The following is a 12,500-nucleotide window of genomic DNA, read 5'->3' on the forward strand; positions in this document are numbered from 1 at the left end:
TTAGCGTCAAAGGATTCAAGGTGCCATAATTGATGAGTGGATATAGACGTTAATAAACTGTGAAGCATTTACATCCATGTTTTCTGTATAAGCAGAAACCCATAAGGGTTGAAAGGTGTAACGGCCCCTTGTGTGCTGGGAAACAAGCTTCTGAATATTCAATTTGCAAGAGCAAGCCAAGGGGTTTCCAAATATACTGAAGCTGTGGACGCGCATTACACGTTTCAACCCTTATGGGTTTCTGGTATAACTGAACAACCCTACTTTGGCAGGCACCCTAGACAGAATATTCTAAAAACGGTTAAATGTGCTTGCTAACCTTGTTTGTATGTTCGACAGCAAACTATTAATAAGATCTAAGTAAAGGGTGGATTAATTTATCAAATATGTTACCACACATACAACTGAGAGAATGTAGCCATATAATATTTCAAAAAAAAAAAAAATAGTGAGGGTCCAGTAACCAACATTTAGTAATTCTGTAAACTTCTTACAACCTTGACATACTCTGAACTCAGTGACCAATATGATAGCAATTCTCTGTAAGAGAAGGGTCCTATAGAAATGGCTCTGGTCTGCTTACCATCATCCTCAGGTTTTGATTTTCCAATCTAACCAATCCAAATAATCTTGCAAGATGTGTACTTCATTCTTCAATTAGTAACCTGAATCGAGTCTTTGAAAGCTACAGGTTGGCATCAAACCATGTTAAATACGGTTCCAATCACACTTATTTGGGATTGGAGCAGATCCTCAATTGAACGCCTGGGTTAAAATACGACAGGAATATTGGCCAAGGGACCAATTAAGCATCACCATTTGTGCACACGGCCAGCAACTGTCACTGTCATTTAACAATGAGCCACAACTCCATCTTCAGTGACCTTGTCTGAGCTTGTTTAATTATGAATGAAAAACTTCAGTCCCATCCAATTGAAATACATAAACGTCACCATTACAGGGATGGAGGTAGGAACAAGAAGACCAAAGTAACAAGGTGAATACTGGTTCAGGCACGATTCTGGAAAGTCCTGTCATTAAAGAACCCATCATTAATATCCGAGGAAATCTAATTATTATTTCCAAAAGAATGACATTTTTTTGCAGGAGAGAAGTGGTGACAAAGAGACAGCAGTTGACTCCCACATTCAGGGTCAAGTTTTAACTCCCAAGTTCCGCCAATTACGAGGCTTAAGTTTGTTGGTTCTATACTTTACTCTGAGAGGTTTCTCTGTGTCTAATATTTCACTCTCATACAAAACCATTTTTATTTAATCTGCTTGGTTACATAAAATTGGCTTTTATTAATATTAGTTATTGTTATTGTTATTGTTAGTAGTAGTAATAGTAGTAGCAGTAGCAGTAGCAGTAATAGTAGTCGTTGTCGTTGTCATGTAACCTGCATTATTTACCCTGATACAAAAGGGATACCTACAGTCTGCGAAAAAATTCCTTGGCATAGCACACAAATAATTATAAAGATCTGAAGCTTTTGTGGCTTACCCTCCCTTCATTATGTTGTTTGCATGCAAGTTTCTGAGCCCATTTGGCAAAAGAACATTGTGGGAGGGCAAGGTATTGCAAAGCATTTCAACAATCTTGTCCAAGGCTGTAGATCCCACACAATCCAATACATTTTCATGTCAAGGATAAGCCATTTATGGGTCTTTCTGTGGGTACCTGAAAGCATTTTTATTCACTTGGGATCAGTCTTTATTTGGTATTAAATTTTGTTTTCTGTCTTTTGTTTCTTTTGTTTTATTTATCTCTGCTCCGGTTCCTGCAGAAGGAAACCTACCATAAAAACTTGTGTATGAGCCACATCTTTTTGCTGAAAAATTGGGCTCAAAATCATGGGTGCCACTTATATACCAGACCATTGCTTTTAGAGGGAGTAAACTGGCTGGTATGGGGTCACAAATAACACTAAAAACCTTCAGTAAATGAAGATAATTCTTTGACCAATCACTTAAACACTAACTCTCCACTGCGTGCGAGAAAATACCACAGGAGAACTCACAAGGCAAATGGCCATACTGCAAGTTACGAATCCTCGTTTTTTTCCGTTTCTGTTATGGCCCGCCTCATGCATAAATCAACAGAAAAAAATTGGGGATGGCCCTCGAACTCAGTTAGTGAGAGGTATGAGGTCCAATCTGAAGGACTTGACCTCTGTAATCTTCCTGCTTTAACTGGGTCAAAAATTGCTACAAGGAGTCATTCCATGAGTTTCACACTGTGGCTATAAAATTGGCCCCTAACTGGTCAAGGTCTTAAGTAGACTTATACAATGACCGTCAGTGAGAACTTGACTGGTATAATGTGATTGGCTCGATACCGAAACCCAAAAAAAAAAGACTTAACAATTGAAACAATGACTTGGACTTAAACAGTACTGAGAAACTGTTTACAATACCAAACAATAGCAGGTTACGAGAGCTGCTCATTACTGCTATTGTTTTCAGCTTGGGTATTGAGCCAATCAAATTATACTGTATGAGAGCTGCTACACTACTGGGGAACGTAGCCACCAAGGCCAGTTGCCAGCTGGTGGAATTTTTACGGTTTATATCATGTTACCATCGCAAAGAGCTAACCGAAGCGCTTTTCAGGCTAACCAACGTGCTTTTTGCGCCTAATATATAGCAAATTTTTGACTGCCAGTCATTTAAGTGTTTTTAACACTTTGACCGGTAACCGGCTTTATAACCACATATCGTTCCTGTTTATAATGTGACAGGATAACTAGGAAAGGAAGCTTACCTCGGTAGTTAGATAAGTGTAGAATATTCCAAAGAGGCAAGTAAGAACAAAAATCGGGGAGAAGATAAGCAAAAAATATGGAGCAAAATTGTCAGCAAAAGTGTAGTGTACCTCTTGCTCCTTCCACCATTTCATTTTTACCGCTTACCAATCAATACTTTGGCATTGAGGCTCATACATTTCTCTAACATGAACGCTGACTTGATCTTTCTTGCCTGCGGTCTCTTGTAGTCCAGCATGGCGGGAGATTCAGTTCATGGAGTGTATCGAAGCCCACTTACAAGTCGATATGCAGGCCCTGAAATGGCCTTTAATTTCTCAGAGGAGAAAAAATTTTCGACATGGAGAAAGCTGTGGCTCTTCTTAGCAAAATCTGAGAAGGTACGTATAGCATTGTTGTAAAGAAAGGCGACATCGGTAAAATGTGACATTTGACTTAAATACCAGATTGTTTCTAGCTTTTCTCTTAGTTTGAAAGGTTTTTATCATCTTTATCAGATGCTGGGTCTGGATATCTCAGATGAGCAAATTCAGGAAATGGAATCTAATATGACTAACATCGACTACAATTTAGCTGCTGCAGAGGAAAAAAAACGAAGACATGACGTAATGGCGCACGTGCACACGTTTGGCGCGTGCTGTCCCAAGGCGGCTCCTATAATACACCTCGGAGCCACTTCATGTTATGTTGGTGACAATACTGTAAGTAGTAGATGTCAACTTGAGCATTTTTTTTTCTTGCTTCCACGTGGGTTTTACTCATCTCTTTAATAAGTGTTTTGTCCAATGTAACTTGTTCAGGTGAATGCATAGGAAATGTAAAAAAGAATTATCTGCTTTGCTATCATGAAACCTCACATTAGCGTGTGACTAGGATGTATAGGCCACTCCGGAAAATAACATAATGCTCTTTGTTTGTCCCCCCAAATTTTGCATATGCATTGTTTTTGTTTTCTCTTGGGACCATTAAGAGAAACTGGAAACAATGCTTATGCAAAATATGGGGAGACAAACAAAGAGTATTACCACTGCGTTGCAATATGATTGGTTTATTTTCCAAAATGGGTGTTCCTGATTGGCTGTTACATTGTGTCAAATTGACGCAAGCATTACTTGTACATCGTTAAAAATTAGCCAATTAGTCAATCAGATTGCGAGATTACAAGCAATTGTGGTAAAAATTATCATACTCTTTGCTTAAAATTTTCAGGACCTTATTGTTATAAAGGATGCTTTCAATATTGTACTTCCAAAGGTTAGTGTGAAGTACCTAATATCATTATTGTTAATTTAAAAATTAAGTAAACAAAGTTTTTCCCTTGCTGTGTCCTATCATTCTTTTAACAGAAGAGAGAGGGTCCCCTGTGGTGGCACTATATGCTATTCACAAATGACCTTTTTGGATGTACAAATTCTAACTGCCATGTACAATCACGGTGTACTTGAATAATATTAGGGAGCATTAGCATGAGAAATTTTTGAGCCACAAATGGAACCCATAAGAGACTGAGTTGTTTTATATTTTAACCAGTCTTGACACTGCCAAATTTATATTGCAAAGTACACTGTACACGTGCATGTATCCTTTCTCTCTTAGATACAATGACAATAATATTATTAGTTGAACACCCAGACCAGGAGGGACTGCCGGTTTGACTTGTGAAATAGTCACTTCTGGTTTCTTCCCACAGCTCAAAAACCTCTAGTGCATATAAGCTCCCCATTATCACCATTCTGATTAGGGCACTCACATCTCAAAAGATCTTAATTATTTACAGAAAATATATGGTGCGATATAGCGTGCATTGCTCCAAACTTGTTGTTTTTAATGATAGAATTGATTCAAATGTGTAATATATGAGTTCTTCATGGTAGACTAGTGCTAATTATTATTAAGAAAGAATAAATATTTTTAAAATAAATGTTTTTATTTCGTTAAAAAGAAGGCTCAAACATGGTGTTCATCTTCATTATTATAATTATTATCATTATTATTATTATTATTATTATTATTATTATATATATATATATATATATAAGTAATCATCTATTGAGTGCATTTTTATATATTTAAAGCTTGCAAGATGCATAGATAGACTGTCAGGCTTTGCAGAGAAGTACAAGTCAGTCCCTACTCTTGGCTACACACATTTTCAGTGAGTAGATAACTGATATAACCCAAGTTTTCAAGGTGTACTTGTGGTTATGATTCTCATTTTATCAAGTTAAATTTATGGTCCATTTACTTACTGTAAAAATTACAAATAATTGGAAGAATGAAGAGTCGTAACATACAGTACAGTGGTACTGTGTTAAAAGCTACATGTATAAAGCTCAACCGCTGTAGTTCTGGGTGTGGATCATGTATTCTATAGGTGGCCTTGGTCCACATATCGGTCAACTATCAGTCGACAAGCGACCGATAGTTGACCAATAGTCAACCGGTATGTAGCGATCAAGTGCCGCTGAAGTATCGGCCAAGTATCGATCATGTGTTGGTCAAGTATCGGTTCACTTACTGACTATATATCACCCAGAAGAAATATGCTAACAAAGAGTGAGAGGCTTTGTCGATATTCCGATTTGGTAATATTCCTTGTACAATGTTACTGTTATTTCCTGTCCAATTTATGTCGGTATTGGGATCCACCTAAATTGTATCATCTAAAATTGCAGCGTGTAAATGCTCAGCTAAACGAAAAGCAAATTTATGATCTTTTAAAACTGAACGAGGCGGTTTAACTCAAGACTTCATTTTGCAGTGCAAGGTCAGCCGGTGTTTATTTGTTTCATCGGAAAATAAAATTGCCTTACTTGCGGTCCAATGGGAGCCAACAGGGTTAGAAGTGTTTTGACGTTTACTAAAAACATGCACTTGATATAGAATGAAATAGAAATCAAAACTTTGAGTGCGGCTTGAAGTATTGCAAGTTCACTCTACTGACGTTCCTGTTTGCCTTTATATCGCAAACTTGAGGTTTTTAACTCTTTGAATAGTCAAATTGTGTGCTCTTTATCGACCGACGGTGACTCTTTTTTTAAAGAATAATGACAGCAGTGGTGAAAAAAAAAGCTAAAATGCTATTCATTGTCCAATGAAATCAGCTTCCAAAGCACAGATAATAAAACCAAATATAACCTAACCTTTGAAAAGTGTGTAGTAAGTCTCCAACGCAATAAAATCGTGCGTTGTGGACCTTTTTTATTTATTTTTTATCTATTGTAAGTGAACTCAGATCCTTAATTCTCACACCACATCTATCTCTGGAAAAGTAACCGGCAAAGTCAATAGGTTGAATACACTTGAAAAACTAGACAGGGTAAAGGACCGTGCACTTAGGTATGACATGTATTTATAGCAAAGACTATTTTTTCAACGAAGAATGCTCAAGTTGATTGGTTTACATAACACATTAAAGGTTAACACCTCTGGTTGGGTTCTACTGTTCTTTATTCTTCTCTAAACCCAAGCGTTAATTCTTAATCTGACAGCACAACATTGCCAATAGTAGTCATAGAGTACTTAGCAGTAACTGGCTCAGTAGCTCTCAAGGAAATGGTATCCATCTTGTCATGCTTCTTATTTTTGAGTTTATCTCTTCTGGCAGTAAACTTTAATTTCCACTGAACTTAACAGGCCTGCACAATTGACAACAGTTGGAAAGAGAGCTTGCCTTTGGCTGTCAGATTTGCTAATGGACTTGAGAAATCTCATCCGGGCGAGAGATGATTTGAGATTCCGTGGAGTCAAGGGTACCACTGGCACTCAAGCCAGTTTTCTTAATCTCTTTGATGGGGATCATGAAAAGGTAAGTCCTAGAACGCACTGCGTGCAAAAAGGTGATTACAGAGCAATGCTGGTGCAGTGGTGAATAAGTTTGCCTTTGGCCAGTGTATCCCAGGTTCATTTCCTGGAATCGACGTCATGTGGGTTCCATTGGTTGGTTCTCTACTCTGCTTTGAGAGGATTGTCTCTGCTCTAGTGTTTCTGGCTATACAAGTTAAGACTTCAATTTAGTGAGGGAGTAATGAATTGAGGGTTCTTTTCTTTTTTGTCTTCCTTCATATGGTCCTTTGGGACCATACATACAGTACGTACACGCTTAAACTACTCCCCATAGGGGCTTGTCAGGGTCAATGAAACACAATCAATGAAATAACAACCTTTTTAAGAAGTTGTCACATCAAAGACACTTCAGGCTATGGCCTTGTGTCCTACGTTTTTGTTCTTACAACAGTGCGACATCCTCTGTGGTGTATTAATGAACAAATGCATGGAAACATGGAAGCTACCGGTATTTGTTAACTAGATTCAATTGACTCAACCGTCCACGTGATCATTATGCATTTTTGAGGTTACTGAAAGCGATCAAAGTTCAAATTTGGAGTTAACAGTCACTTCTGAGGATGTACATGTACAGCTGTATCTCGAAGCATACGAAACGTCAAGTAAATACACTGTAGGCTACTTTCAAAAATACCATAATACTCTTTGTTTGCCCTCCAAAATTTTGCATAAGCATTGTTTGCAGTTTCTCTTGGGACTTACAATCATCCCAAGAGAAAATAAAAACAATGCTTATGCAAAAGTTTGGAGGACAAACAAAGAGTATTATGGTATAAAAAAGTGGGCTATAATTTCAAACGCTGCACTTGTTTATAATGTTTGTCACTGCTGTTTGCATCTTATTAATTTTAATTTTCTCTATCTGGTTATAGGTGGAAAAACTAGACCAGCTAGTTACCGAGATGGCTGGATTTAAAAATCATTATATTGTCACAGGGCAAACTTACAGTCGAAAAGTAGACTTGGACTGTCTGTCAGCTCTGGGTAGCTTGGGAGCTTCAGTTCACAAGGTACAGATGTAGATCTTGCAGTCAACATTAAGTTACTGTCTACAGTAAGTTATGGCATTAAACTGAGAATGACAAAGATTGATAAGAAGAAGAGAAGACTGAAATTCATGCTAAGGTTTTCGTTACCCAATAGGGAGCTTTAGCATGTGATGTTTTTGAGACACGGACGGCAACCGGAAGTGAACATTTTCCATGCTGTGACAGTGGTGTCCCTCAGATTTTTAAACTAATTATCTCTAATGGAGAAAAGATACTTAGCAACAAGTTTGGTTGAGTGAAGTTACCTTCATCCCTTAATTTTTTAAATAATAGATTTTTTCGAACAATTAAGTGGCAGAGTGTATGTCATCCTCAGAGACCCAACAAGGTTTTTAACTTCCCATTACATGTATTCCACTGTAGGAGACAGTGTAGCCCAGTGGTTAGGGTGCTTGCCTTGACATCCGGAGATCCTGGGTTCAAGACACGTTCTGACCACATGTTGAATTTTTTCCGGGTAGTCCCTGGTTCAATTTCCTGGCTGCACTTGTAAATAGCGAACCGGTTTTGCCTCTGGTCAGTTGAGATTCTTAAAGGTTGTTCTGTTCGGTGCTTGGAGGTATTAGCTACTAGCTACTAGCTATATTCTAAAAATCCGAGAGTAAATAATGATACTTACTTACTTACTTACTTGACAATGCAACTTACAAAGAGAAAATAACGTGTAGGTTTTGAAGAAAACTAAAAACACTCTAAAGAGGAACTACATATCTTCAAATTGGGTAACCAATATGAAAATATTAATAAAAAAGGACATTTGAATAAATGGCAGCTATTATTATATTTACCCAAATTATTCCGTCAGAACCTAAATTATGTGAAATGCCGTCTTTAACGGAGCTGTGTCACGAAATTTAGGCAAATTCGTCGACTGGAAACTGGCAACCAAATCAAGCGAAAAATAAAAAATAACTACTTAGAACATTAAAGGAAGGTTTAAATGAAACAGAAAATACAAAAGGAGGCAGGGATGGGTAAAATAAAAGAAGATTAAAATGGATTGTGATTGGGGTTTTTGAAAACTGTTCAGCATAACAGTTTTTCAAAGTTGCTTCCTGTTGCTTGCAACCTTAGTTTTGCATGCTCGACGGACATTAATTCGTCACGAAGCTTTGGTGTGTCAGAGAGTGTAAAAATAGTTAAAGAGTTATCGTTAAGTTATATGGTAAGAAGGGGCGAGTAAATGGTAAAACAACACAAAAAATGAAATGCACTGCCGTGACCGAAAAAGTTACAATAAATAAATGTACACATTTGCCAGAAATGCGGGTTATAGATGAAAGGAGAAGTGATCCTTGTACTTAACTGGACAATTTAAGCAATTGTCTCTCATTGACACCTGAACAATTCATGTTACTTCTACGGGATTGGAACTCATGACCTCTGCGATGCCGGCGCATTTGCTCTACCAACTGAGCTACAGTACCGCCTGAAAATATTGACCCCTCGGGACGAGGCAATACCTCGTCTGCCGCGGGTAGTGGTCGCGCGCCACCGAGGTATGCAAATTTTTTTCCCTCGGTAAAACCGAGGCCGATGCATTTGCTCTATCATCTGAGCTATGAAGCGACACAGTTGGGAGCAGGTCAATTTGTTGGGCTCATGTATTCCCGCGAAGGGACTCGATTTGAAAAATGTACATAATTATTTTGAAGTGCGGGTTATAAACGAAATTACATTCGAATGTTGTTGCTCTTGAATTTTTTTTGTCCGACGCAGTTGACTTCAAGCATACGTATTGGGGTTCATGTGAGATTTAGAAAAATTCACCCAGTTTCAGCTACTTTGCATCGATCATCAAATTTAATTTCCTAATACCGATAACCAAGTTGACTTTAAGCAGATTGTTTCTTGTGTAGCACGTTATGTGAATTCATCACCATAATATTATATTTATATCAGTAAGCAATGAGTTATATTCACGCGTTTGCACTGTGCTTTGTTTTTAAGATTTGCACAGATATTCGGCTTTTAGCCAATCAAAAAGAAATCGAAGAGCCCTTCGAAAAAGATCAAATTGGTGAGTGAATACCTGGTACAACCTGGCGATTGTTTACGTTAATGATATTTTCTCAACCTCCTAGTTTTGATTTGGATCTGGTCTGTAGAAAAAGAAGAGCACTTTTTCTTGCAAAAGATAAGTACCCACACCCTTTTGTACTCTGCCATATGTCCCTGACTGGTGGGGTATGTTACATGTTGGTTTTTGTTTATAGAGAAAAACCGTAGAACAATCCTCACCTCAGAGCAGGGCCCATCCGTCTACTTCAAGTATACTGAGAAATTAGTGATGTGTTGTGTATCTTCGAGTATTTGTGAGCCTCAGGTCGGTCCCTCTTTTTTCTCCGTTTACTGTCGTCCGACCGACCCCCATTTTTGAGTTATCAAAAAAATAAATAAATAAATTTGAGCATGGGAAGGTAATGGCTTACTAGAAAAATTTTAAAACGTTATTATTTTTTAAGAATTAATTATTATCTTGATTTACTTGAGAATTTTGTTACTTGGCAAGTCGGTTTATCACCAGCTTTGAATTGGTTGAAGGAAACTGGCAAACTCCGTTTAATTCATCGCATATTTTCCCCCAAAAGGTTCAAGTGCAATGCCATACAAACGGAATCCCATGAGAAGTGAAAGGTGCTGTAGCCTTGCTCGTCATTTAATGGTGCTTGTAGGAGATGCACAGCAAACTGCAGCTACACAGTGGCTGGAGAGAACACTGGATGACAGCGCAAACAGGTAAAGCTCCAAGCCAGACTTACCAAACGGGAAAGTTAGTTCAAGGAAACTGACTCCAGTTTATGGTAGTTCATGAATGAGAAAGGCCCAAGGAATGTTGGGGACTTTTGTTTGGGGACGTTTCATTTGAGACTTGTCTGGGGACGGAAGGAGCTTACATTTCTTTCAAGTTGAACTCAAAGGAGCGTGACATATTTGTCTAACTCAAATTATGTAAAACCTGTGGCTCAGTCCTCCAAGCAGAGGAGAAGTGGGCATGCGATGGGCGTTTTATGGAAAAGGAGAGAAAGGCGAGGGTGATTTAGTTACAGAGAACTATGTTCGAACTGAGTTCAACATGAGAACCAGGCAGGGTTCAGCCAATTATGCTCGTAAATGGGGCATAGCGGGAGCACATTACGCGGAGCCTGCATCTTCTATATTAACTCTCTGACTCACTCTGAGTCAATCCTGTCTGGTATCTTTAAATTTATTTTTAGAAGCACCTCCCAGGGGTGTTTTCGCGGGTGTTTTCACAATAGCCAATCATAAAAGACCTATGGTCGGCCACTGATTACATCACGTGCAGCACACCCGAAACTCGAAGGTATTTCAAAGTGATGAAAAAATATAGCGGTTCTTCTGTTAGTAGGCTCCTGGAGCATAGTGTGTCGTCGGGATTTTTTTCAATCTGCTGAAGTGTGCCAGAAATTGAACTCAATTTTCAAGCACATTCCACTAGATTCCAAGATTATGCAGTAAATGACACCCATCTGGCGACGTATAAGCGATTCAGAGGTACGTTTCTTCAATAGCCGTTTTATAGCTCAGTGGTACTGCATCCAAATTAGTATTCGTGACCTCGGTTACGAGCACTCGGATTTTTCCGAGTATACCCGAATCACCACTGATAAGTGCATCTCTTTAAAAAGGATGTTTCCCAAACTCTGCTACTTCTGACTTGAAAGGGACTGGCGTCTATCAATTAAGCGAAGTGATAGCTCTACTGAATACTGTTATTGCGATGAAATCATTTTAGGGTCATGGTCGAGCAGTGCTTTTCGTAAACTTGTTCTCAATTACTCTAATTATGCTGAAGCTTATGGCAGCACGATCACCGAAAGTCAACCGGAAGGAAGTTAACAAAATTTGTGTTGAACCTCAACATGATAGTAAATGCCACTTCTGGGGCAAAAGCTGGAGTTTCTCGAAATATGGTAAAAGCAACAGCGACGAAAAATGGCGTTGAAAATGTTCGCGATTTGTACGGTGGTACTTACTAGAAACGAGATTTACTAGTTTGTTTGCCTTTATTTACCTTTGTTTTCTAAGGGTATACTGCTATTTGAATCCTTACCTTTCAGGAGAATTAGCCTAGCCGAAGCTTTTCTCACAACTGACATTGTACTGAGCACTGTGCAGAATGTTTGCGAGGGTCTTGTTGTTTACCCAAAGGTAATAAGAGTCGTTATTTCGTTTTTATCTCCATTTTGTTATGTTTTTTCATTTTTGTTGTTATCAGTGAAGCGGGAAAAAGTCGTAAATACTTATCAAAACCAAATGTAGCTTGAAAGGTTTTTTTGTTTGTTGCTGTTGTTTTTAAACAGTCGCTTTTCCGTGTGTCTTCCTTTCTTTTTTTTGGTGATCTTCCCGAATGGAGGGGACAAGACACGATTGTTTAACCTGGTTTTCACTGGCGACGCAAGCATAATCACAAACAACACACGCAAGCGAGCGCATGTACAGTAGTTGTTGTTAATTAATGTCTATTGTGCTAAGAAAAGGCTCTAATGAACAACAAGCTACTGAACAGGAGTTTGCGTATACTTCTTGTGCTTATTCTTGAGTTGCAAATGAAAACCAGGCTTTTTGGACTTCTATATTTCCAGCACTTGGCACACTCCTCATGTCTTTTTGCGTAGGTAGCTACAGACATATGGCGACACCTTAAACCCCTTTCAAAGACCACAGTGTCAAAGGGGACAAAACACAGAGATGATAGGGGTTAATTGCTCACCAACGCCCCCACCATCAGTGTATCTGAAAGTCAAACAGCTTCCAGATGTAAGTCGGATTATTGTTTCAGCTCGCCTGGAATACATGGAAATCAATAAGAGTGCTTG

The 12,500-nt window shown here is 38.5% G+C and overlaps 1 protein-coding gene across 1 annotated transcript in view; it reads left to right on the forward strand.

Moving 5' to 3' along the window:
• The first annotated feature begins 2,964 nt into the window (after nucleotides 1-2,964).
• Nucleotides 2,965-12,500, forward strand: part of LOC138058971 (adenylosuccinate lyase-like) — a 37,581-nt gene continuing 28,045 nt past the window's right edge. Inside the window, exons 1-9 of the mRNA XM_068904451.1 lie at nucleotides 2,965-3,144; nucleotides 3,262-3,465; nucleotides 3,974-4,018; nucleotides 4,840-4,919; nucleotides 6,401-6,572; nucleotides 7,483-7,620; nucleotides 9,610-9,679; nucleotides 10,251-10,398; nucleotides 11,742-11,832. Coding sequence (XP_068760552.1) covers nucleotides 3,001-3,144; nucleotides 3,262-3,465; nucleotides 3,974-4,018; nucleotides 4,840-4,919; nucleotides 6,401-6,572; nucleotides 7,483-7,620; nucleotides 9,610-9,679; nucleotides 10,251-10,398; nucleotides 11,742-11,832 — 1,092 coding nt within the window. The 5' untranslated portion in view covers nucleotides 2,965-3,000. The remainder of the gene's footprint in view (nucleotides 3,145-3,261; nucleotides 3,466-3,973; nucleotides 4,019-4,839; nucleotides 4,920-6,400; nucleotides 6,573-7,482; nucleotides 7,621-9,609; nucleotides 9,680-10,250; nucleotides 10,399-11,741; nucleotides 11,833-12,500) is intronic.

This window comes from Montipora capricornis, chromosome 8, assembly GCF_036669925.1.
Source record: "Montipora capricornis isolate CH-2021 chromosome 8, ASM3666992v2, whole genome shotgun sequence".
NCBI lineage: Eukaryota > Metazoa > Cnidaria > Anthozoa > Scleractinia > Acroporidae > Montipora > Montipora capricornis.